The following is a 27,994-nucleotide window of genomic DNA, read 5'->3' as shown; positions in this document are numbered from 1 at the left end:
GTAGAAGGGATTAAAATAGAAGAACAGTCTCACCTTTTGTGCTCTTTTCTTTCCCAATCCCCACAGGAAACATGACATGGGTGTTAGTGTACTCCTTTTAATCAGAATCTTGACTGCTCTATTTAATTTCCAAGAACTCTTATTCTCTGATTATCCTTTCTTCGTTGTATTCTCTCGATGCAATATCCTCTTGACTTTCTCGTCTGTGGACACAAATTTGATGTCATTATGATTCTTACTACTTTAATCATTTTCCTATCCCTGAACTGCTGTGTGTGTGTGTGTTGCTTTCACTTTTGTCTTATGGAGGTGATCCTTGGCTGCCTGTTCATACTGAGGATAGAATGAGGATTTAGGACAGTTGACCCATGTCTGTTGGGGTGGGTCTTGACAGCATAGATAGCCCTCATACTTTTGATTCCTAAATGCCAGAATGCTAAAGAGTCTGCTCTTATTTACCAATTTGTAATTCTGCCCTCACTGTAAGGAGGCACATATGAAGACTTTATGCATGAAAGCAGTCATCTATGAAGATTTCGTGCATGGCATTTGTTTTTAGATTAGTGACAGTGTATCTTCAAGCTGTAAAAACATATGGCTTTAACCCTGATTGTCCTATAATCCTTTTGTTTGTTTACAGAAAAAAATAGAGAAATTCCAAAAAGGCCACATTAAAGATTTACGATGTTGTTTAATGGCCAGTCTAGATTGCATTTCGTTGCTCTTCTGACCTCTTGGGTAAAACTACTCAATGCATTCTACTGTTGTGCTCATTTTAGTTCCACTACAAGGAAGCTCTCCATTGCGCTTATATCTGATCCCTAATATTCTAAGTGCTTTATACATTTTAATTCATTTAATTCTTACACCGACCCTATGAGTCAACCTACCCAAATCATCCATATAGCTTTTAAAATATTGGCATTTAAAAATTTTCCTTTGTTTTAAAAACAAGAACAATTTTTGTGATCATTAAAAAGCCCTGGTTAGAGTTACGAGTGTAGGGACCCATTCCCTGTCTAATTTAATTTTAGTTAAACCCAGACTAGCACATATACCCAACTGTTCTCACATGAATTTGAACTCTAAGGTCACTCTGTTTGCATGAAAATCAAAAGCTATCCTAATATTTAAAAAAAATACCTTAGTTATTTTTATCAGCATCTTTATGTGGGACATTAAAATTATCTGAATTTCCATTTACTGGGTGTTGTTGTTAAGTTATTTTATCTACTTTGCATCCGTGGCTTTGCTTTGGGAAACTAATGCTGTTTAAACTTGAACTTGTAATTTTCAAAGTAAGGGAAAAAATAAACATGATAGAAAATTCACGGCAGCAGCATGACCCCTCCAGGCTGAATGGAGTTCAAGATGAAATGCCTAGCGTCTATCTATACTTAGAGTAGGGAGCATAAAATTGAAAATCAAAGTCATCTAGTTTTCTAGGGTCTGATAAACAGCCTTTTGTAAAATCTTACTTTTAATTGCCGTGCGAATATATTCTACATTTGCAGTAATTGAAATTAAATACTTGGTAATTAGAGGTTAGATTTTATTGCTTATTTAATAAGAAAGAATCAAATAGAGTCTTTAAGAAAGAACAGTAAAAATTCAATATTCATGTCTCAAGTGTAGTGCTAATAGGCATTGATTTAGCGGCAAAGACTTTAATTTGATGAAAGCTTAGGCCAACATAATGAAGACAGATATATTTTAATGAGAGTCATTTTTAGTTACAGGTAATGATGGCCTGTGAGGACACATCTTGACTTCCAAGTTTTCATATGACCTTCACTTGGCCTTTTGGCTGCATGCAGTAGCCTCCTGGTGAATTTTTCAGGTCATCTCATAGTGATGATAATAATGATGGTGACTGTGGCTTCTGACATGCTCATATGCAGCATCTCGTTATTTTACTACCACCTCCAAGTTTTTCGGAGCAGGAGAACACAGTAGATATGGCATATTCCTGTTAGATAGCTGTGTGCAGAAGCTGGGAAATCTAAGTGGATGACAACTCTCCTTCACTTATGGTTCTGTTCTATGGGACAGTCAGGTGAGGAAGTCAGGCAAGTCATCTGGGAGAGAGTCTCATGAATCTGGACTTGCAAATGGCACAAACTGGACATCTCCAAGCCAGGTTTGAACCATACGTACATGCATTATATTTTGCCAGCGTGACACTTTTGAAAGTTGAGGATTTAATGCCCTTTCTTTATTAGCCTAGTTGCCTGAATCTACCCACCCACCCTGTCTCTGTTCTCTGTCGCCTGGCTTGTGCATACTCGTTTGTGAGGACTTCTGAGTTCTGAAGGACACCTGTTCCCTGGGTCTGGAGAGCTGCAGTCACTTGGTGTTCTCTGAGAGTCGTGCTCCGAGGAGCATGCAAGTGTAGGCCATGCTGAAGACATTTGCATTTTCTACTGAGGAAGTGGGAGTGGAGAGAGCTCATGGTGTTGGGGGCACGTAGGAAAGACATCAAGGAAGGCGGGACTTGTCAGATGGACCTTCAAGAGTGCAGTTCCTTCTAATGGTTTTGTTCAGATGGTCTGACTCATAGAAAACAACCAGAAAACTGGGGACCTGGTTTGCTTAAAACTTGAGTAAATCATTGCTTATATTTATACTCCTTAGTCACCAATACAATTGTCCCATACAGAAACCTGTGAGTCATCTGAAAACTGTTGTCTCTTCCACCCCATTTGGCTGTTAGAGATTTCTGTGGCTTTTCTTTTTAAATATTTCTCCAGTGTCCTCCCTACTGTTCATGACTAAAGACTCAGCTGTGGTCAAGGCCTTAATCATTTTATGACAAGTTGTCTCTCTCACTGGCCGTGAGACTCCTTGCCTAAAAGCTTCCAGTGTCTCCCCATAGTCTTCATAATAGAGAGAAAGCTCTGGAGCATGGCATAAAAAGTCCAATATGGCTTAGCCCCTGCATCCCCCTCCATCATAATCTCTGGGTGTACACTTTTTCTATAAAACTGTTATAGCTTCCTAATGACATCCTTTTATTCTGTATCCTACACCGTTGGTCCTATTATTCCCTTTGTGGCAAATACACTTTCCCCACGAGGCTGGCGATGTCTTACTGCCTTTTGAGGCTTGTATCTAATACCACCTCTTCAAAGTGTTTTCTGGTTCTTCTATGTTGGAGACAATGGGGAATTCAATTTGGAGAGAGTGGAGGACACTCCAAGATTTTCTAAGAGAATATCAGACTTCTCTCGTGTCCAGCTTCCCATGCTTTCAGCCCACCTTTTTAACCATCAGCCATTTAAACAACCCGGGTGCATTCAGGTGTCACCTACTAGCTCCATGCCTCAGCTACATCCCTCTCTTTCTCAACCTCACCCTACTTCTGAGCTCTACTTACGTGTGTGAACCTAGAAGGGAATGTGAGTTAACCCCACATGGGTACCCTAGACCAATGGGAGATGGGCATCAGGATCCAAACATCCTCCTCTTCTGTGTCCCCCACATGTAGTTCTGAGGCGCGTCTTACCGGGGTCTGGGGAGGGTCCCCACCATCGCTGACCTCCAGTTGCCCAGCATGCTGACTATACCATGACTGTTGGAATTGGCTCTCCCTCCTTCCCTGCTGCTCTCTTCCACTTCCTGGAGATGTCTTTGGCCAGCTCCCCCAAAGAAACTCTCTGCACTCAACCTCTTTTCTCAGTCCATTTTCTGGGAGATCCCAGGCTAAGACAAGGGATACAAGAGCATAGATCTATGGAAAGAAATGAGATTCTCAACTTCCATATGGATTCTCTCCTAAAATTGACCTGCCTGAAAATGTATGTGAAGGTGTGATCAGTAAAAGATTTGAAGCTTAAAAAATATTTCTCATTCAGTGGGGGAAGTAGAATAGAAATAGAGTTTCATCAAAAAGAAAAAAAAAGAATGAGGGGCGCCTGGGTGGCCCAGTTGGTTAAGTGTCTGTGTCTTGATTTCGGCTCAGGTCATGATCTCAGGGTCGTGAGATGGAGCCCTGCATCTGGCTCCATGCTCAGCATGGACATAAAAAGTCCCTTAAGATTCTTAAGGTTCTCTCTCTCCCTCTCCCTTTGCCCCTCCCCCCGCCCCACTTGGGCACACCTCCCCTCTCTCAAAAAAAAAAAAAAAAAAAGAACGAAAATGAAAAAGAAAGACAAAGGAATGATAGAGAATTTCTGAGGCTTGGGAATTCAGTCCTGCATTTTAAAAAATGGATGCTGGTGGACAACACAAGTGATATAGCCATTTCATTTTGAAATACTGATATTTATCCCTTGCAAGAAATTACATCCATGGCAACTATTTGAACTTGTGCTGAAAAATACCGGGTACCAATTAATAACTATGAATGGAGGTACACAGTTTAAAAAATTCTTTCAGGAGAAATGTGAACAAGCACATGAAGACCCTTAGCCTCGACCAGCGGGTTTCAACTGTGGGTTGCATTGCAACTACCTAGGGAACTTTAAATGTACTGATGTCTGGGTCCCACCACCAGGGATTCTGATTCATTTGGCCTGGGGTCAGGGGGTGGTGGTGCTCCAGGAATTGGTATTTTTATTTATTTATTTATTTATTTATTTATTTATTTATTTATTTTTTAATTTTTATTTTTTAAAGATTTTATTTTTATTTATTTGACAGAGAGACATAGCGAAAGAGGGAACACAAGCAGGGGGAGTGGGAGAGGGAGGAGCAGGCTTCCCATGGAGCAGGGAGCCCGATGTGGGGCTCGATCCCAGGACCCTGGGATCATGACCTGAACCGAAGGCAGACGCTTAATGACTGAGCCACTCAGGCGCCCCTGTTTTTTTTTTTTTTTTTAAATGTTAGCAAGTGAATATAATGTTAGCCAGAGGAGAGCTCCATTGTCCCAGACTGCTTTGACCCCTTTCTATCCCAGGCATAGCCCTTACCACACCATGCAGAAATGTGGTTAGTGTGCATGGCTACCAGGGTCAGGCAGGGTCCACAGATGAGTCAGGTGGACCAGGCTGGGGGACTAGAGTGAATTAGAGAGCACACGCCCCCTCCACAGGAAGCAGCTCAGACTCGGTTTCAGCCGCCCCTTGACTTGATGGAAAATGGGCCCAGTAATGGCAAACATGCTCATTTTCCGAGAAAAGCAAGAAATCTGGTTTTTTATAAAAATGTGAAATACATGACTTTAAAGCGTTGCCTAAAGTATTCCTCACTCCTTCCTTTTTATTTCATTCTTTTCAATGCCACCGAGAGGCCAAATATAACTGTGAGCCAGGGGCAGCCAAGGACCCACCATTGGCAGCCATTGGAGATATTACATGAGGGCCTTGCCCTCTGGCCTGCAGGGCCCCCAGTGATGTGACAAGATGGCGCTTCTTTTTCCTGTACTGACATGTGGGATGTGAGGGATGAGTGTGTCCAGTACTTATAAAAATGACATTCTTTAAGTTTCTCTACAGGATTCTCGAAGAAAATTGGGGATGGTTGAGACAGCCCACCAATTCCATTTTATAGCTTGTTTACAGTTATTTTACTTCAATTATACAAATTCTCTTGCCTCTTTGTTCTTTCTGAAGAGAGAACATCGCTTTGCTGTTATTCCAGGAAAGCCGAGAGACCAAAGGTGTAATAGGGAACATTCTGGACCTTTCTCAGAATGTTAAAGAAGAGCGAGTCCTACAAAAAGAAGTTTCCTTTATTTGTTGGAAAAGTGGATTCAGATATAAAATAATTCTGGATACTGCTAAGTGTACTTAAAGACATCTGATACTTGAACATCAAGAAGCCAAAAGCAGGCTCACATTATGAAAGACTTCAAAAGCATGCTCTGTAAGTGTTTAAGAGGCTCAAAAAATCTACTAGGAACACTGATTATTACCAGAAAGAAAAAAATACTTGGACTTTTAATTGGTCAAAATGGCACGTGATATTCAGAACATAGTAAGGCTTACTTGTATGATCCAGTTTTATTTCCTCAAGGAGAATGTCAGCATGTCCAATCCATCCCTGTTTAGCTTTTCCATATTTTAGTGTTTAGCCAGGACATCGAGTAGGTGATGTATGGCAAAAAAAAATGGTCAGTTGCATTTTTTGTTCTGAGATAGGTTCAAGAGCCTTTACCAAAGTTTTGTTTCTTTCTTTTGCTTCTGTCAGAGGCCTAATTATCTTTCCATATGTAAAGCTCCGCGTCAGCAGACTCTCATAGAAAGTACCATAGGCAACCTCACCATTTTCAGTAGAATTGATTATAAGTCATGGCTCATGCAGCTTTTGTCTTGCTCAGCCCATGCAAGTGGAAGGGAAATGTGGAAGGATGAGGTATGGTTTATGTAATTGTTTTAGACCTCACAGGACCAACATCAAAACATCAATGTGTCCTGTCAGCCTCATAGTAGCTGCCCATAGGATAAAGATCAGAGCTTCTTTTTCATTCGAACAGCTTTGATGGAGCACCTGCCAGGTGTGGTAAATAAAAGGCATGGCTGAGTATTTAGAAACACTCCCACTCTGTGCAGACTTCCTAAAAAGACTTGGAAATTTTTTGGTGTTGTTTCGGGGATGAGAAATAGACAGATCTGGCAAATTTTTTATGTCAGAATAATGACTTACATGAGTATTGTCTCTAATAAATTTTCCTAAGAAATTATTGCATGATCATATAGGCAATAAATGGCTATTTTTTTTAGCTTAAAAGGACCCACTTTACCCCTACACACACCACATACACACACACACACACACACACACACACTTTAGCCCAAAAAATAAACAAAAATCAAAATTCCCTGTAAACTTCATGTGTAGGTTTGAGGTTAAAAAAAAAAAAAAACTGAAGGGGCGCCTGGGTGGCTCAGTTGTTAAGTATCTGCCTTCGGCTCAGGTCATGATTCCCAGGGTCCTGGGATTGAGCCCACATCGGGCTCCCTGCTCCGCGGGAAGCCTGCTCCTCACTCCCCCACTCCCTCTGCTTGTGTTCCTTCTCTCGCTGTGTCTCTCTCTGTCAAATAAGTAAATAAAATCTTTTTTAAAAAAATTGAGCTGTAGCTCCCTTGCCTAGAGGGATATTAGAATTAGATCCTTCTAAAATCAAAGGCAGAGCCTCCATCATTTCTCTGTATTTCCACTTTGGTTCACCAGGGTTTGGTTTTGATAGGACCAGATAGCTAGTTGGCTGCCATCTGCCTGGGACTACTTGCCCTAAGGGAGAGAGGTTCCTGGTTCCTGGTTTTGAGAGTGAGCTAGCAGAATGCCATATATATATATATACACACATATACACACACACACACGCACGTGTGTGTAGATATACGGATATGCACACATGTATGTCCGTATATCTACATATATGTGTGTGTATATCCATATATCTACACACATGTGTTAATTATATTCCATTTACTTTCAAATACAAATGTTAATTCATAATAAAAGACACTTATTTCATAAGATTAGGAAGAGATGTTGAAAGGTGTAACAGTCAATGTCTTACGTGTCACAAATGTCATCGTAGTGTTGTTTCTTACGTCAACCCTTCATAAAAAGCTCAAGGTTTAGTATCAAAATGTAGTTTCTTGAAGACATTTCTTTTGAGAAGCTAGAATCATTCTTCAAAAGGCAGAACTCTGCTGGTCTGATTTTATACAGAGACAGAACTTAGAGAATCTAGAAAAGTGTTTCTGCAAGGGTGCTTTGTGGACATCTGCATGTATATAATTGAAGGCACTTGTTAAGAAAGCAAATGACCATGAACTAGCCCAGATCTACTGACTCCTGATCCCTGGGCTGGGGCCTTGGTGCATCCATTTTAACCTGTCCAGAAGAGTAGATGTTTAGATAGATGTACCCTCACTACATCTCCCTTATATGGGTAAACCTTTTCCCAAGAGAAGTCCACGGTGGTGGGGCTAGAGTACACATGTTCTTAGTTGTCTGAAGGGAGGTGCATGTAGGTGGGAAAAGCCACCTTCTGCTACAGGAAATCCCAATCCCGTTTGCACCATTGCTTCTAGTCCCACATACCAGCACAGCAACTGGGCACTCCCAGGACTTCGGAAACACCGGGTCTTCTCCACTCTTGCAAAGTCAGGCACCCTTCCTCTTCCCGCCCTTGGTCCACTGCCCCTGCCTTTTCCGGATAAGTGCCTTTGATTCTGCGCTTATCTGTTCTGAGCATGTGAACTACTATCTCACTGATTGTTGTGCATCTTCACATAACCCTGGAAGTGGGGTTTGGACTTCTAATACTCAGGCATTAGAACATAGCTAGTATGAAAAAGAGATGGCCTTGTTCTTTATTTACTTACCCCTACAGGCTTTTACGCATGATTTTAATATCAAAGGAGGATATTAAATCTCATTCACGTGAATTATGATGAAGAATAATTCACAGAGGAAAAAATCTGCCGCGTAAATGGGTAGGTAAGATAGGGATTGTATGCCTTTTGTGGAAAAAAATACTATTAAAAAAGATAAATAAGACAGGTGTCAATGAGAGAGAGCACACTGTTAGAGCATTAACTTGAACCAAACACCACCGAGTGTCTTCACTCTTCTCTTCCTCATGCAATCATTCCCAGATCTTGACATAAAGCTCTCTCTGACTTTTATCTCCCCACTCCCTCATTTAGAATCCAATTTAAAGTGAACACATCAGAAGATAAAACTTAAGAACTCAAAATCTTAAGAAGTCTTAAAGATCTCAGAACCGAATTCAGAATTTTAATGTTCCTCAATTGGTTCTTACATCTGCCCTTATCAGAAATCTGAATGGCATTCTCGTTACTTCTTGATTTAGCAATTATTTGTACTTTTAAAAACTTCAGTTTGAAGGAGCCAAGGGTAAAATAGGGCAGATGGAAATATTTGCAAACGGATGCACTTCTGGAAAATTCTACAGTCTGTGTGCAAATGGAGTAGAGTTTTGTCACCAGGATTCCAGACTACTTCTGTTCTGATCCTGTTCACAGCAGCAGTTAACTCTGATCTTATCAGGTTCCTCATTTTTAAAACCAGGGGTTGAATCTCTGAGTGTTGATTTCTTGTTACTGGAAATCCTTTGGTTCTTGGAATTACGTAGTATTCATTGTACATTCATTCATACAGTCACCTTGCAGATGGTTTACAGAGGCAGCAAGCACTCGGTGTCTCTGTGAGTTCACTGGGAGTGTGGCTAGGTGAGCACATAGGGCAGGTACTAGTGCAGAAAATAATAGTCAATGTTAGCCTTTTGTAGATCCTCCTTGGTCTAAGTGTAGACCGAGGATCTACACTTAATTGGATGTGAATCCGTAGACTTCCTATAGAGCTATTTCTAGAACAAAAATATGTATTTTAATTCCTTTTCTTTATTAGATATTTATGACATTGTAGTTATGTCTCTGAACTCCTCTCTGATGTTATTGAACACCTGAAATGACATACCACTTCCCCCCCCAGAGTCTGTAATATTTGGTCTACTGCTGCCCCCCAAATCTTGGTTCATAAGATGGTTCATAAAAGTATTGGTAATTATAGGAAAGTAGACTATCATTCAATATACCAATGTATTTACAATCCAGAGACTCCTTTGGAGAATGGTGAAGTTGATGAAGAATTTGGATTTTTAGCAGCAATTTAAAAAATTCATTAATTCATTTATTCAACAAATCCTTTCTCACCAGAATCCTTAATTCTTTGACCATGTTACATTTATGGACGACTGGAGTGAGGGGAGATATTGAGCAAGACATTTCAGACTTGATGAATTTTATCAAAGGAGAAATCAAAGGTGCTGCCAGGTCCTGAAAGCTAATATGAAAAAGAGTTTGATGGGCTGGATCAGTAGAGAATTCCTGGATCAGCAGAGAATGCCTAGGTTGCTGGAAGGTTTCTTGCCCACACAGGTATGGTCACAACTGAATATATCTTCCTTTCCAACAAATCTGCTTCTCCTCTAGAACTACCAGCCGAGTTTGATGGGCTGTATCAGTAGAGAATGCCTAGGGAACTTTCTGGATGAAGGGACAGTTAGCAGAGATCTGAAGAACAAGGCAGGTAATAAGCCCAGTAAGGATTTAGGGAAACTGTTCTAAGCCGAGGGAATGACTTATGTGTAGTTCTTAAGGCAAGAGAGAGTGTCCTTTTTGAGTAATCAAAAGAAGACTAGTATGGTTGTAGTAGGAGTCCAAAAAGGAAAATGGAGCATGAGGTAGACCAGAATTTGAGTGGGCTTGAAAGTCAATGTAAGGATGTCAGTCTTACTTAAGGGAAGCTATCTAAGGGCTTTAAGAAGGGGTGGGGCAGAAAGCAGAGAATATAATCAGAGTTTTTTTTTTTTTTTCCCCTGTAACTTTTTATTTTGAAATCGTTTAAGAAGACCCACAAGAATTTGCAAGAAAAGGATAGAGGACATTAGAGTACCATTCACTCCATTTTCCCAATGATCATAGTATATTATATAAACTGTAGTATAGTGTAAAAACCAGGACATTCACATCGGTACAATGTTATTAACTTCAGTACAAACCAGATTTGGATTTCACATCTTTCACATGCAGATGTTTGTTTTGTTTTTAAGACATCACTGCAGTGTGTAGGACAGATTGAAATATGGATGCGGGGGACTGATTTGGAGATTAAGAAGTCTCCAAATCAATGCCAAGGTTGCATGGAGAGCTGAAGGCACCTTAAACTAGCAGTGGCATGGAGATCATTGGGAGCAGAGAGATTCTAGGAAAGTGGGAGAGGTAGACATGGGCAGGGGGTGTGAGGGAGGGGAGAAGATCAAGGATGGCTTCCTGACTCCTGTTTTGAGCCCTGGGCAGGTGGTGATGCTAATAGTCAAGGCTGGGAGTTCTAGAGGAGAAGCAGATTTGTTGGAAAGGAAGATACATTCAGTTGTGACCATACCTGTGTGGGCAAGAAGCCTTCCAGCTGGCGCTCTAGAAAGAAGTCTGGTGAGAGATGTGCATTTAGGTGTCGTCAGCATAGAGGTAGTAATTTCAGCAAGATTACCCAAGAAGAGTATGGTAAATTAAAAGAGAAAAAAGGCTTAGCACAGAGCCCAGGGAGCTATAAATATTAAGTAGGTTGACAAGAAAGAGGAGCCACAGGGAGGATGGGAGGGAAGAGCAGAGAAGGAGCCAAGGGGGGGGGGGGGGGGGGGGGGAAGAGAGAGAGAGATGGGAGGGAGAAAGATGGGAGGGAGGGAGAGCAAAAATTACTAGGTTGATCTCATACAAAGGAAAGAGTATTTTGGAGAATAAATATCCTGGTAACTTCTGTCTCTGGTCTGCCTTCAGGCAAAGATGTAACTGAGAATTTTCTTGGGGCTCTCGGTGTGTGCCATTCTTTTATTCTTAGGGCTTAGCGTTTACAGTTTTTCAGGCTGCACTTAAGAGAAAGCGTGGTATTTTCTGCTGCGTTGTTTGTCTTCCAAGATGTGATTTTGGACAGACAATACGTGAATCATGCCATATTTTATTGATTAGTTTAAAGGGAACAGGAACTTAAAAACTGGGGAGAAAAACCAGTAAACTATGCATAAAGGTTGAGGTTTGACAAAACCCAAACTACTTTTACATGTGACCCTGCGATTAAAATCTATTTCCCCCACTACGACGTGTGTGTGACAGTACATACACCAACACCCAGACAACTGAAATCCGATTGTGGAGGTGGGTCCTGGGTATCTAAAAACATTTCCCCAACTGACTCTACCCCCCCTCAGCCCCCAGTGTGGGTGGAGAAGAATTGGAACATGGAAATATGCTGATAATCTTAGATGAGAACATTCTATATAGTGACTTAAAGATAGGACCTAGGGTGCCTGGGTGGTTCAGTCACTTGAGTGTCTGCCTTCAGCTCAGGTCATGATCTCGGGGTCCTGGGATCGAGCCCCACATCAAGCTCCCTGTTCAGTGGGGAGTCTGCTTCTCCCTCTCCCTCTGCACCTCTTCCCCCCATTTGTGTGTGTGCTCTCTCTCTCAAGTAAATAAAATCTTAAAAAAACAAAACAAAGATAGGACTTAATAGAACCCTTATTGATATTGCTATAAGGTAGGGCATGCCAAATAATTTTTTCTGAAAAAAAAAAAGAAGGGGGGGCAACAGGTAAAGAAATAGAAGACAACAAATTTGGGGTGAACCCAGTGGATTCGGAAGCAATCATCACAAATCCCAGAGGGGATTCAAGGTTGGAGTTGGTGAGGCAGGGGTTTGGTTTATGATAGATTTATGTTATGACAAGCTGAGTGACCAGTTCAGAATAATAAGCTGGAATAACGTCTTTGAAGACCATTTGATATTAGATGGGGAGTAAAGGTCATACTGGTTTAAGTGGCAGATAACTGAAGGCTGAGCCAAGGCTTAGTTAAAGAAATCATGCAAGAGGGGCGCCTGGGTGGCTCAGTCGTTAAGCGTCTGCCTTCGGCTCAGGTCAGGATCTCAGGGTCCTGGGATCAAGCCCCGCATTGGACTCCCTGATCTGTGGAAAGCCTGCTTTTCCCTCTCCCACTCCCCCTGCTTGTGTTCCCTCTCTCACCATCTCTCTCTCTCTGTCAAAAAATAAATAAAATCTTAAAAAAAAATCATGCAAGAAAATGCTGGTATGCTGTGAGAATAAATGGAATTGGATTTTGCAGGAGGTATGACATGGCACCATGAGAAGCTGAAAGTTAGTTTCAGGATTTTTCATTTTGGAAAGGAGGCAACATTTTGGGGGTTCCCACAGTGCACTATGGAAGCTGATTGGGGGTGTTTCGAGAGGGTAAGAAAACTATTTGCCCGAATTTTGTACAAGTGTGCAATGGAGCATCTGGTCCTTGGTATTTCAGCAGAATCCCAAGTGGGCATAAACTGAATGTGGAGAGACAGGTGGCTTAGCATGTCATCTTTTAGAAAAAAGTAGACGGAAATGAAGAATTATAATTAGGGGCACCTGCGTGGCTCAGTTGGTTAAGCATCCGACTCTTGATTTCATGCAAGATCGAGTCTTGCATCAGGTTTCATGCTCAGCAGGGAGTCAGCTTAAGATTCTCTCCCTCTCCCTCTGCCCCAGACGCATCCCCGCTCAAGGATGTGCACTCTCTCCTCTCAATAAATAAATAAATAAATAAATAAATACAATTATAATTAAAAGTGTGTACTTATGGGATGCCTGGATGGCTCAGTCGGTTAAGCATCTGCCTTTGGCTCAGGTCATGATCTCAGGGTCCTGGGACTGAGTCCCACATCGGGCTCCTTGCTCAGTGGGAAGCCTGCTTCTCCCTCTGCCTGCCACTTCCCCTGCTTGTGCCCTCTCTCTCTGACAAATAAATAAATAAAATCTTTTTAAAAAAAGTATTACTTATATATCTACCCTCCACCTTGTTTTCAAAAGAATTTAAGGTTGCTAAGAAGCTGGGTTTGATGGCTAAAATTATCCATGGATGTAAGAGATAAAGAACACACATGGTAGTAAAGTTTCAAGAGTCAAAAGTGAAACGAGATCTTCATTTTATTAACTACAAGCATGAGCTTTGCTTTATTGGCATTCAAAACTCCTAAATACTATCTTCAGTACAGAAATCTTAATGATCCTCATGGTGCAGTCATTTCTCTGAATGGTGTCATTTACGATACAATTCTGGGCCCAGGAAAAAAATGAAGGGGAGGGTAATGAGGCTTCTATGATGTCGAATGAGTCAATGTATGATTAATATTGAGTCACTTCCCTGTTCTCTGTTGGCTGCTTTCCTGCATAAGGGCTCTTGGTCTGCAGGAACTTGGTCTGAGAATCAAATCTGTAAACCAAGATTTCTTGTAGGGATCATGCTGTCAGGCTGCTAACAAGTGTATTCCCTGCACACTGAGGAATCCTCACTCCAAAGATGGCCGTCCAAGTTTGGTTTAATTCACGCTGATTTCGACTTTGCTCTGATAATTGAGGAGGAGCCCAGGCTCTTCAAGTATTTCGGATTTCTTTTTAGACAGATAATGTGGCCCTCGCTCTGTGTACCCTTCCCACCATGAACTTTGCAGACTTTAACAGGGTCTGCTTAGAATATATGGTATCTGTGTGTTGTGTGTGTGTTTTTAAATGTGGAGGATAACAGCAATGGTAGTAAGTCTTACTGGCTTTCTTTCAAGTACTTCAAGTAATATTCCAGTGTGTGTGTGTGTGTGTGTGTGTGTGTGTGTGTGTGTGTACATACCACATCTTTTTTATCCATTCATCAGTCTATGGACACCTGGACTGCTTCCATATCTTGGCTACTGTAAATAATGCTGTGATAAACACAGGGGTTCATGTATCTGTTCAACTTACTGTTTTTGTTTTCTGTGGGTAAATACCCAGTAGTGGGATTACTGGGTTATAGGGTAGTCCTATTTTTAATTTTTTTGAGGAACCGCCATGCTGTTTTCCACAGTGGCTGCACCAGTTTGCATTCCCACCAATAGTGCACGAGGGGAGGGTTTGTTTTTTCCCACATCCTAGCCATTGCTAGTTATTTCTTGTCTTTTTGATTCTAGTCATTCTGAGAGGTGTGAGGTAGTATCTTACGGTTTTGATCGGAATTTCCCTGATGAGTGATGTTGAACATCTTTTCATGTATCTCTTGGTCATCTGTATGTCTTCTTTGGAAAAATGTCTCTTCAGGTCATCTGCCCATTGTTAATTGGATTTTTATTATCACTATTATTATTGGTGTTGAGCTGTAGAAGTTCTTTATATATTTGGTTACTAACCCTTTGGCAGGTCATATCAAATCATGTATCATTTGCAAATATCTTCTTCCATTCAGTAGTTGCCTTTTCATTTTGTCGATGGTTTCCTTTGCTGTACAGAAGCTTTTTATTTTGATGTTGTCCTAATAGTTTATTTTTGCTTTAGTTCCCTCACCTCAGGAGTCATATCTATAAAAATGTGTCTATGGCCAATGTGAAAGAGATTTTTCCCTATGTTTTCATCTAGGAATTTTATGGTTTCAGGTCTCACGTTTACTCTTTAATCCATTTGAAGTTTATTTTTGTGTGTGGTGTGAGAAAGTGGTCCAGTTTCATTTTTTTGCAGGTAGCCATCCGGTTTTCCCAGCACCATTGGTTGAAAAGACTGCCTTTTCCCCATTGTATATTCTTGCCTCCTTTGTGACCATATAAGTGTGGGTTTACTTTTGGACTCTCTGTTTTGCTCCATTGATCTTTGTGTCTGTTTTTGTGCCAGTCCCCTATTGTAGTATATCTTGAAATCTGGGATTATGACACCTTCAGCTTTGTTCTAATTTCTCAAGATTGCTTTGGCTCTTTGGGGTCTTTTATGGTGCCATATAAATGTTAGTATCATTTGTTCTAGTTCTGTGAAAAATGCTCTTGGTGTTTTGATAAGGATTGCCCTGAATCTGTCGAGTGCTTCGGGTGGTATGTTAACAAAATACTACCTTTCCCCTCATTGGACCTGCAGTAAGTCCCATAGCTTCTACTTGCAAAATATACTTTGAGTTTATTTACACTTCTGCCCCTCTGCTGTCCCCTTCCTAACCTCAGCCATCACTATATCTTGCATGAAAATACTGCAGTAGCACTTTCCTGAGCTTTCCTTCCTCTCTCCTACTTGCAGTTGTCTCAGTTCATTCACTGCAATCCTAAGTGATCTCTTAAAAATACAAATCAGACTGTGTCATTCACTATCCTTGTTTTGCTCAGTTAGTTGCTTTTCATTTCACCAAGAATCCAGTTCTTTCTCACAGTCTTCAAGGCCCCGTCTAAACCAGCCTTTAGAGAGGTCCTTATTTCAGAACCCAAAGAGGCCTTCCTCTTGAGTTTGCATTCAGCACCCATTTTGTAACCTTCCAAGCACTTTCTCTGTTTTAACAATATTATTTGTTTGTTGACCTCTGTGTCATGTTTCCTCTCTTACTAGAATTGTAGCTCTGAGAAGACAAGGACTCTTTTTCACTCATCTCTGTGCTCCCAGTGCCATAATGAGGCACTCAGGACATGCTTGGTGGGTGGATGGAGGGCCGGATCTAAGGGTCAGGTACCTGCAGACTACTGTGTAAGACTGAGAACCCTGCAGTCTTGGAAAAGGGCTGTGGGATGGAAATGAAATGTTATATCAACCATTTTGCCAAGTTGCATGATTGATTTGTTTCTGGAAGTTTTTATTGGGAGGATAAGGTGAGACAACATGTCCCAAAGCACCTCAAATAAAAATACTTCAGGGGCTTTCTTCTTGGCAGCTCTCCTTGTACCTGGACTCTGCCCATGAGGAAAGTTAGTGTTCTCATGGATTCTTCCCCTCTTCACGTCCGCTTGGTCAGTTCACGTTCTGCTCATTCCAGAGACTGACAAAAATGTAGAAACTGGGAGGGGCTGTGTGCAGAGTGTTTGTCTAGCAGTCCCTGGATTTTTAGTAGCCTATTCTCACCTGTGGGTATCATAACCCAACCACTCCATAAAGGAATCCCTTGAAATCTTGGCAACCACTGACTCGGGAGTATTGTACAAGCACTGCCTCATTTCTGCCCCCTGAATCCTTGTGTTCCATCTAAGTGCCTCAGGCTCAAGGGTCAGTGTCTCAGGCTCCGTTCTGCCCTTTGGATTAATTCCTTTAGCTAGGTGTCTCTAGATCCCGTTTTAACCCAGTACTCCACGAGCTCAGCAGCCAACTCTCCTCCCTTCGATAGCCTGTTTCAGACTTCTGCAACCTTGGCCTGGCAAAGCCCTGAAGTCTCTCCCCTTTGACTGGCTGGAATCATTCAGACAGTTTTAGATCAGGTACCTACAAATATATTGTTTGCAATTCTAGTACACTTTGTGTTATGAACTCTCTGTCTTCTGTATTTATTTATTATACTCAACCTCCTTGGCTTCATGGCCTGCCTAAATTTCTTTATGGCTTCCCTGTTTCTTCTTGTCCTTCTCTCACTGACGACTGTGACCTTATTTCACAAGGGACACATTTTTGGGAATGGTTTTCAGATTTGTAGGTATGACTTCGTTCCATAAATACTGTGCTCGTGTCAGCAGCTACTTTAGGTCAACTTTTCAGTCATTTTGTGGGTAATTATGGTTGCGTTTTAAGCCCATCAATCACTATTATCTGTATTTACCTGCAGTGGCAGAATTTGCGCCTAGAATTGTTGCACTGGAAATATAATAAATATTCACTATTTGCCACCCAACAGGACAGACTCCTAAAGGACAGTGTGGTACAAGGGGATAAATAGATAGTGGATTCAAGTGACAAAATCACATTTATCTCCCTCCTTCCCTTCCTCCTTTCATTGGCTTCTTCAAGCAGGTGGAGTGGGGGAGGGAGAAGCAGACTTCCTGCGGAGCAGGGAGCCCGATGTGGGGCTCGATCCCAGGACCCTGGGATCGTGAACTGAGCCGAAGTCAGACGCTTAACGACTGAGCCACCCAGGCGCCCCTCTTTTTATTTTGAATTCAAATACAGACATTCACCCAAACGGACAGTAAACTTTTGTACAAATTATTTCCCCTCCATATTTGAATTGTATATGAAGTCCGTCTGAGGCAGGCTTCTAGGAAGGGAAGGAGAAAGAGGGAAATGGGGTGTCCTCGAGGCCAATGAGAAGACAAGTGTGAACACACTGGAGTCAAAATGATTTGAATTCCATTGCTGAATTCAAGGGATGGTTCTGTATTAGCGGTTATCTCCCTGTGAGAGCCACAAGATATGTTCGAACTTCTCTCATGTGAAGAAGGAATTAGGTCAGAGAGGGAATCTCCCTGAATGAACCATCACAAAATTTTCTTATACTATAGAATTATTGTCAAATGACCACAGTTCCCTGCTGATACTGGTGCAGTGGATTTATGGAGTCTGCCCTGTGACTGAAGTTCTGAGAAAGAGAGAGAGAGATACAGAGAGAAACAGAGAGAGAGACAGAGAGAGCGAGAGAGGCCATGAGAATATGAATGTCTATGTAATGAACGGAGGTCGGAAATGTGTTTATTTCAGGCAGAAGTCAGTAGACCTGAGTTCTGCTTTACTCTCTACCATGGACTTGGCAGGCATCTGACCCTCTCGTGCCTTTGTATTCTTATCTGTCACGTAGGGATAATAGTAACATCTGTTCTACCTACTGCACAGGTTTGTGGCAATAATAGAATGAAATGTTAGATGGGGAATTGTTTTGAAAGCATGCAGTGCTCTCTCCAGATAAAAGGTCATATTATCCAAGCATGGCATTCTTACTTTTGCAGAAGTAGAGATAAGTGAGAAAGAATGTTTGCCTTTGGACTTTATAATTGGGATAATTTATTCAAATTATCGATACAATTTTATATTGTGGGCGTGAGACAATTTAGTAGAGTGAGGCTGAGAAGTGAAATGGGTTTATCTTTATATCCTGACTCTCACGTGTCATGTACCAGTTGCGGGACACTGGACTGAACCTCAGTTCCCCCACGGCAAACTCAGCAAGTGCTTGTGATATTTCTGTGAGCTAAGGCTCCTCGCTGAGGAACAATGACTAACCATGTGATGAATGGTAGCAGCGGTAGTATAACTACCGCTCTGATCTCATGCTGTCATCATTGATTAATTTTCTACACTTCGGTTAAGAAGCTTGGAGACCACAGAGCTTTTACAACCAGGAGCATGATTGTCTAGTTTTAAAATGTGCATTGTTCAAAAGAGAGTTTCTCAGTATATATGTCCTCTCCCTTCCAGCCAACTCAAAGCATCTAATGTATTAAAGACCTAATGCAAACTAAGGTGTTTGGAGATGAAGTGGAACCACGTTCATCAAAATAGAGCATCTGTTCCTGAAGACCTGCAGGTCGCTGTAACGAGGCTAAATTTGGCTTGAATTTCCTGGAAGCATCAGCGGAGGAAATAATGAATGACCCAAGTTATAATTTCCAGCCAAGAGAAAATACACACTATTTTGGGGGTGGGCAGTTGATAGAGAAACATGTTATTTTCCTGCTGCTGAATTCAAACAAATGGAAGATAATTTAAAATGTAAGACAGTTTGTCCCAGAGGTTAAATCTGAGAAGTACCTGAACAACCGGAAATTTTTCTAAAATGATTTCTTTGATGACCAACTTTAAAATCAAGCCATTGAAGTCATTGAAATGGCAATGTATAAACACACAGTGATGACTGGGTTTTCAAGAGCTAGACAGAACATCATGGCACCCGATCTATGACCTAGAGGCAGGGTCCCCCTGGGTAATGAGGAACTGCATGGGTATTCATGGTGTGATCAGCTTGATCTTGTTGGAAACAACTACATCCTAACTGATCTCAATTGTTTGAGTGTTTTGAGAGAGAAACAATCGCTTCAAAATGTTGAATTGTGATTGGGCATGTAAATATATGTCAGATGTTCTCTTCTTAATCATTACTCTGTTTTGCTGTTTAGGGATCTAAACTTTAAAAATAGAGTGAATTCACAGTAGACCAGGCCACATAGTTCTTACAGTCTGTAATGTAATATGGACGGTCTTATTTATTCACATGGAAAGCACTTGATGGTACTTCTGTGAAACCCCACATTTCAACTTCCATGATATGAAAGAGAAGTTCAGAGGATGGGAGTTTGATCTGGGCTCTTTTGGAGACTGTCCTATTTTAAGTTAGGCTCACTAGTGTGAAGTAGCTGTAAAATGCATCTCTAGAGAGCTGAATGACTTGAATAGTTGAATGGAAGGCTTTCACATTGAGTTTTTGGAAGTTGGTGAACACGTACAAAGAACAATAATTTCCTTTTCCTTTAATTAGTGCGAGTCTGCTCCATCTGTTAACATTGAAGCAGTGATTTCAAGAGCTACTGCATATTGTTCCTAGTTAGTTTGAATGAGCGCAGAGTATTAGTTAACAAGGAGAAGGCTGATGTGACATTAGGGCACATAGATTTTATGGGTTAACCATCTTCTCCTTGCCTCAAGCATGATTTTTTCTTTAGAGTTAAAATATCTCAATTTCATTTAGATACTCATCTATTTTAGAACCATAGGGTAAATGTTAGAAGGGAAAAGGCAACTGGAAATTATTTGCAATGCATGTAATAGACAAAAGATTCTCAATGCATGTAATAGACAAAAAGTTCGCAATGCATGTAATAGACAAAAGATTAATAGATAATTAATAGATAAAAGATTCATCAGAACTATGTTGCTATCATATATTTTGGCCCAGCGATTCCCGTGTTTTGTGTCAGGTGCTGATTTTTGGTCTGAATGCTGCAAACCGTTTTGATTTCTTCATGACCGTTTTTGCTACAAGATGGGGAGAGCCATAACAGAGTTGGCTGATGTGAAAACACAGTCTGAAACTTGTTGAAAGCTGATTTTCACTTTTGAGGAAATCTCTCAATTGGTCAGTAGCTTTGCAGGATTAAATGTTATCTTTCAGAAATGGGAACTGATTGATATTTCTTTGCTCTCAGCCAGCTTCTACCTATAGGTAGAGCTCATTCAGGAAAGCCATCAGACAAGAAATAGGACCCATTATTTGGACAGAATTGTAACCATTGGGGCAGCGAGAAGACGAATCCAAGAGTTTCTCTTGCTTACAAGAGAAATTTGGTGACTCCCGAATATTTCACAGTGGGGTGGACGGAGTTACCTGTTGCAGTGACTCCCCACATTAGCGACTTCTAAGGGGCCTTGCGATGACTTTATCTGAGTAAACCACCCATGGAGGTTTGGAATTCTGAGGTGCCACCTGCAGAGACTGTACTTGATGTCAGGGTGGCTTTGAAACTGCATTTAAAATACTGCTTCTCCTGACACATGAGCATAAAACTGACCACTGAGAGCTAATGAGATTGTGAGTCTTGTTTTTGCTCTTGTAGCCAAGAAGCTGATTGCAGAAGTTTTATACGACATTTTTTCAACTGCTTTGGCTGATTTTCACTCTTAGTAATCATTTAGTAGCTTTGGTTATTTTTTTAAGTGCCTGGAAGTCTTTGTCAAAGGGAGGGACCAGTTATTAATTCTCACGTTTCTGGGCACAGCCCGCTTGGTCGTATTTGCTATTACCTGGTGTGTGTTTGGCATGGGAGAGAGGCTGTCAGTGGAGAGAAAATTCTAGGCCTCTGAAGATAGCCTGAAATCAGAGAAGAAACCTCATTCTTTCCTAATATGCAAAAGTTGCCTGAGAGTCAGGGATTGGACGTGTTATTGGACAAGACAAGACCAAGAAAATGTAGGATTTATGAGACAAGGGTTCTCCCTATTACCATGGATGCTTTAGCATCCATTAATCAATGAACTACATGGCAGAAAACCTCCATGAACTCAGTAATATTTTAAAGTACATTTGTGTTATTTATTTTTTATGTCTGATCTGTCAGCTGTCAACCACACCTCTTCTACTCCTTCGCTGCGTTCCTGAGGCTTTAGAAAACACTGAAGCTCTCTCCCAGCCTTCGAGGAATTCTGAGACCCTCCCCCTGCCCACCTGCAGTCTCTTTCCCCTGTCCCCTTGCTTCTTGTTCACTCTGTCCTTTAGCCACAGAGGTCTCCTTTTGAGTCTCTGGACAGATCAAGCTCATTCCAACCTCTGCCCCTTTGTATGTGTTTTTTCTTCAACTTAGAATGCTCTTCTCCACAATCTTTGCATGGTTGGATCCTCTTGTCATGTAGTCCTTAGTTCAGAGATGCCTTCATGACCCACAACCCCCAGCCTGAAAGAACCTTCCCCACTCTTTGAAATAAGGCTGGTGCTGCATATCTATTGCTAGCCTACTCTGTAGTAACTGCAATGTACAATATCCTTTGGTTAATGTTGAGAAAACTGAGGCTCCGTTTACTGATAGTGAAAATTGCTGGCTTCCTTGTTAGAGAGGTGGATGTACGTTTCCCTACACTTCCCTAGAATTGCCCATTTTTACCTAAGATTGTGTAGAAAGACAGTTTCTATCAAATATTCTTTGTGCCTATTCAGGAACTTTCTCTGCAATAAGTAAATGCGGATGTGGACTTTCCAGTTCTTTTTCTAAAACTTGAACGTTGGGAAGACCCATGGCTGGAAATCCTGGCATTAAATTAGCTGGGGATATTGTACCACCTAATGACATTTTTAAAGAAGGAAAAGATAGTCATGTTGGTTTCAGCACTTATAAATTAAGGCACATTAAATTCTTAGAGTGTTAGAAAAATAATCTATCTCCAGTGATGTCCTGGAGCCAACTCTTACTGGCTCATATAGGAACTGCTTGTTAAATTTTCAGGAATTTTGCAAGCAGGTTGACTTTATATTAGTAGCTTGAAATTGGCTGTGGTGGGAGTATTTATACCATAAAAATTGGCAAATGCTACAAACCAGGGTTTTTTTTTTTTTTCCTTCTGGAGAGCCAGTTTACCAGCACAATATTGTATATGGCCAATATTTCAGAGGCTGACAACTTGATGATGACAAATCAACAGGGCTAGCTCAAAATAACTAAGTTCTTTTTATTGTATTTGTATTTTGAAAGCCACACATTTGGAGCATGGAAGAAAAAAATTTTTAAGAGATTGTTTATACACAGAAGCAGACAGGAAGGATCAAAAATCAAGATCTTTGTATTTGCTTCTTACAGCCCCCAGGTCGGGCTGCCGCATTCATGCAGCATGTTGTTAAAATATGTGCTCCGAGAGGAGATAGCCGCCTTCTGGAACTTGTGATAGCAGCTCTCCCCAGCTCCCACACCGATGATAACACAGCTCACAGGTCTCACGTGCACCATCATATTTTAGTTACAGCGAGTGTCTTCCACTGTTTCTTCAGGGGAAGAAAAAGACTCACAGGATTGTGAGGTGGAGGCTCTGATTGATTATAGTCTATAGGGTTGGAGCAGGTGGAGACTAATGAGAGTTGACCTAACATTTCAAGCTCTCCGCGAGAAAGGACTTAAGGGAAAATTGCATGAAGAGGCAGGGCATTAAGTATTTCTCACTGCCCAGAACATCTTCGAGTTACACCACACAGGGGCACGAGATGGATGATTTGTGATGTTTCAGAGGTGAACGTGTTACTGGACAAGACTTGTGCGAAGGGATAAATGATAAGACGTAGGTTGTGTATTTCTCAGTTTGTTTTAAAGTGACTCCAAATGCATAGATGAACACCTCCAATGTGTTTCTTCAGAGACTTAAGATTGAATGTCCTCCATTTAAAAAGACATGTGAGATGCAAGAGCCTCTTGAAGTTCCCCTTCCCCACTGACTTTGTGGTAAGCATTTGGAAAATCTGGATGATTCTAAGAGATTGTGTTAGACCGCATTGTTTTTCACCTTTTCTGATGTCTTCGTGAAACAAGTTAATAGTACTACTTATGAGAAAAGAGAAAGCAGCTTTCTTCAGTCATCCTTGGACTGAGCGAATGATTTTTTTTTTTTGCAAGAGGGCTTTACTTCTAAGCTGGTGGCATTTCTAGGGCTTAGATTTTTAATGGAGCACTATTAATATTTCCCAAGGGATAAGATACCATCTGTAGGTAAACAACTTGGGATTCTGGCATTGATAGCATCCAGGCTTTATTATATTAGAAAATATGAACCTGGGATGCCTGGGTGGCTCAGTCGTTAAGCGTCTGCCTTCGGCTCAGGTCATGATCCTGGGGTCCTGGGATCGAGCCCCGCATCGGGCTCCCTGCTCGGCGGGGAGTCTGCTTTTCCTTTCCCACTGCTGCTCCCCTTGCTTGTGTTCTCTCTCTCTTTCTCTGACAAATACATAAAATCTTAAAAAAAAAAAATGAACCTATTGATGACCTCGCTCTTCAATGCAAAGAAAACAAAGGAATTTTTAGTCAAGAGGATATTTATACTCTTTTGATTAAAATGAAGTTCCTGAAGATCAAGGAAGTCCTGATGTTTGGAAACATGATCCTAGAACAATAGATCTCAGGAGTGACTTTGAAGGTGCTACTGCCATTCTTGAGGTCAGAGATGGTGAAGAGAATTAAGAAAGGAAATTTCATGAAAATCATACATGGGAACAGAGTTCTGCATCTTGTGTTGAAGACTCAAGAGAAACAGCTCTTTACCTCAGGAGAAATAGAGTTTTGGCAAGCTGAAATTAAACAAACAAACAGCTAAGCAGCCCTGCCAGACTAAAGTAAAAGTCTCACTTTTAAAATAGTCTATTCTGAAGTCCCTAGCGACTGGCTGTCTCTTTATTAGGTGAAAATTCCTACCATTAGTATTTAAACACAGACCGTATGAACAAGAATCTATTGTAAAGAATAATATTGAATATGCCAATAATAGCTAATCTGTATTAAGTATGTCATTATTTAAATGAGAATTAAATGAGATTATTTTCTATTTCTCCTCATAGCAGTTGCTTTTTATAAACTACCTTTAAGATGAAAGATTTTTCAATATAAAAGAGCATGCCCATTCTAGAAAATTTTATCAACTGAGAAAAGTAGAAAGAAAAAAATATATAGTTCTATTTATTTATTTATTTTAAGAGAGAGAGAGTGAGTGGGCGCAAGTGGGGGGAGGGGGAGAGGGAGAAAGAGAATCTCAAACAGACCCCACGCTGAGCACAGAGCCCAACGCGGGGCTCAATCTCACAACCCAGGAGATCACAACCTGAGCTGAAACCATGAGTCAGACACTTAACTGACGGAGCCCTATAATTCTGTCACCAGAGGCAACTGATGCCAACATTTTATTTCCTTCTAAAATTGTTTCAGGTCATGATTGCATACTCTCTTACTACCCATTTTGTTACTGCTACTGCAGTTAATACTATTACCACCTTCTTCACCCGCCATTTTACTGAGAGTCACATTCTGTTTGCACCGGTCTTCACGTGTAATTCCATCGAGCTGGTAATTTGTTTCCAGTTTTACTGAGAAATCATTGACACGTGTCGTTCTATGAGGTTAAGGCAGACAGCATGGTGGTCCAATTTACATTTATTGTGAAATGATGACTGTAGTACGTTTTAGTTAACAACCATCAACTCCTATAGATACAATAAAGAGAGAAAACTTTTCTCCAACAATTCTCTCTCTGTATCCCAGAGCAGTGTTACCTGCGGTCATCATGCTCTGTGTCACAATCCTGTACTTACTTACCTTCTAACTGCGAGTCTGTGCATTTTGACAGCCTTCCTCCAAATCCTTCTTTTCTGATTCCCCACCTCTGGTGCCCACAAATCTCATCTCTGCTCCGTGAGTTTGGTGTGTGTGTGTCTTTGTAAAATTAGATTCCACATATAAGTGAGATCATACACTATTTGTTTTTCTCTCTCTGACTTATTTCGCTCAGCATAATGGCTTCAAAGTGCATCCAGGTTGTCATCAATGGTAGGATTTCCTCTTTTAGGGTGGAATTATATTCCATTGTGTGTGTGTGTGTCGCGAGTGCCCGTGCATACCACGTGTCCATCCATCAGTGGACACTTAGGTTGTTTCCCTGCCTCGGCTATTGTAAATAATGCTGCTGTGAACATGGGGATGCAGCTATCTTTTCAAGTCAGTGTTTTTGTTTCTTTTGGTTATATTCCCAGATGTGGAATTTCTGGATCATATGGTAGATCTATTTTTAATTTTTTGAGAAACCTGTCTACTGCTTTCCACAGTGGCTGCACCAATTTCTATTTCCACCAACAGTGCACGAGGCTTCCCTCTTGTCCACATCTTCACTAACACTTGTTACCTCTTGTCTTTTTGATGATGGCCATCCTAGCAGACGTGAAGTGATACCTCCTGGTTTTCTCTTATTCTAAATTTTCTTATTATCTAAATTTCTCTTTCATCTCTATATTCTCTTATAAAATATTCTCTTCCTCTAAAAACAATTCTGTATTCTGCTTTTTCACTTAAAAATAGTATAAGAATTTCCCCCATGCCGTTAACAGTCTTCATAAACAATTTTAATTGCATTGTAACAGTCCATTCTAAGGATAGTTTCATAATGGTAAATTTTCACTTGTTTTAATTTTTTATATATACCTTTTTATTATTAAATACCAAAACCATCACAAAACATAACATGTGATGGCGATAGTCCAGTTGGACTGAGGCCTAGAAGAAAAGGCACCCGGAAATGGGGAGGGCTAACACTTTAGTCAGTATTCACTACTCAGGTCATTTCTTTGAGAACCACTTGTGAAGTAAATGGTGGACAAGGACCAGCTCATAGTCAGATACTTGTCAAATTAACACTCTTAATATAAAATTCCAAACGTGCTGCTTCCACTCTGTGTTGTTAAGGTCTTGCTTTCATCTTATCTCCAACAGCTCTCTGATTGTGTTCCTCCTGACAAGACGTTTCTTGGTTTCTCTTTAATTTTTGTATCCTTAGGAAGTCATTTGGAACTTCATCTACCCGAGAATCAAATTATCACCATCTTTAAGCTCTGCAAAATTTTCCTGTTAACCACTGAATCCCAATTATAGAATTTGTAAATATCTTTCCCACTGACTGCCTGTTTCATCCATGTCTAAATCCTGTCATGTTGAAAAACATCCTGTTCAATGGTTTTATCTGCCCGGTTACCTCATTTTAAGCCACTTGCAGAAATAGATTTTCTCGAAAATGTGTAAGGTATGGATAAAGAACTATCACATTTCTACCAGTTCTTTCAAACCGCTAAGTAGGAATCCAATTCTTATCATTTTTTTTAACCAAAATATTATTCTTGAACACCCATACTCTAGCATTAGAGTAGACCCTTGGCATAGAGTAGAGAAAAAACTAATGACCACCCTCACAGAGCATAAGGTCTAGTGGAAGAGGGCCAGAAAAAATAAGTAAACAAATTGTTTTTTACCATGCTGGTGTATAGTACAATACATCCTGATGTTCTTTTATTATATGTAGAGATAGTGGTAATAGCGTTTGTTCCATAAAATTCTCTTGTATCTTTTTCACATTTATTCTTAAACTAAATTGCAAACATCAATTTAAAGTGCTTGTCCATTGGTTTTCTCACAGTCTTTGTGATTAAAACACATTCTCAAACAAAATGGTATGATATGCTTTTGCTTGTTTTTGGTTGGTCACACGTGCATTCAGTGATACTTTGTTTAAAAGGAGAATTTCTCAGTGCCTTTCCGATGGCCGTGGAATTACTTTGTTCTCAAGTCTTTCAGAAAATGATTGGATGCCTAACAAGAAAATGCACTGTAGTGTGCCAGAACACCGTACGGTGCTGCTAAACTTCTCAGACTATGAAAACGCTTGCCTGCTGTGCCAATAAATCTTCCCTCTCTTTCCCTAGGTCCAAGGATCTCATAAAGGAAGCTATCCTTGACAATGACTTTATGAAGAACCTGGAGCTGTCGCAGATCCAGGAGATTGTGGATTGTATGTACCCAGTGGAGTACGGCAAAGACAGTTGCATCATCAAAGAAGGAGATGTGGGATCCCTGGTGTATGTCATGGAAGGTATGGTTTGTAACTCTGATCCTCTGGCATTCAAATATTCCGTTTTCATCTTATCAGCCTGCACACGGATGGTAATGTATTACATGGGACAGTTCCATTTTTCCCTACTTTTGTTGTTGAGAGGCAGTTTGGAAAGAGGTGGAACACGACTCAGATACAGTGGTTGACTAGTTGTATGAAGGGTTTGTGTTTAGAATATTAAGCTGAGAATCTAGTATTGTTTTAGACATGGAGAAAGGCTGATAGGGTGAAAGAAAGAAATACTGTTTATTACATTGTGTAAGTCTGCACACCATTGGGTCGTTGAGCAAGTTCACGGAGCTTCCAGAGGAGCTGGAAAGTATTTTTGGCCAGATGATCAGAATGTCAACGCTGCCTTTAATTTTCAGTGTATGGCTAGGTTTCTTGCTATCATGCTTCTATAAAAAGAATGTTTTCAATGCTTTATATGTGTGTGAAAGAGGAAATCAGACTGGTCGGATGGCCTATGAGCTACCTAATTAGTAAGAGTGATGGATTGTTTCATAAATCTTGCCCCAGTTAAGATAGAAAGTGCTTATAGGCAGGCACCATACAAATGTATTTTATGCCTAGATAAATTTTCATATTGTCTATTTCTAACTTGGAATTTATGATGCCGTGTTTTCCTTCTGGGAAAAAACACAAGCCTGAAGTAATGGCTGGATC

General features: G+C 40.7%; 1 protein-coding gene across 2 annotated transcripts in view; it reads left to right on the top strand.

Annotated features, from left to right (window-relative positions):
- PRKG1 (protein kinase cGMP-dependent 1) overlaps nt 1–27,994 on the top strand; it is a 1,258,435-nt gene that overhangs the window by 141,664 nt on the left and 1,088,777 nt on the right. For both annotated transcript variants that reach the window (XM_044915991.1, XM_044915990.1), the window contains exon 2: nt 27,141–27,307. In XM_044915991.1, coding sequence (XP_044771926.1) covers nt 27,141–27,307 — 167 coding nt within the window. The remainder of the gene's footprint in view (nt 1–27,140; nt 27,308–27,994) is intronic.

This window comes from Neomonachus schauinslandi, chromosome 6 (assembly GCF_002201575.2).
Source record: "Neomonachus schauinslandi chromosome 6, ASM220157v2, whole genome shotgun sequence".
Taxonomy (NCBI): Eukaryota; Metazoa; Chordata; class Mammalia; order Carnivora; family Phocidae; genus Neomonachus; species Neomonachus schauinslandi.
Note: the sequence above shows the minus strand (reverse complement) of the source record. Positions and strands in the feature narration are given on the sequence as shown.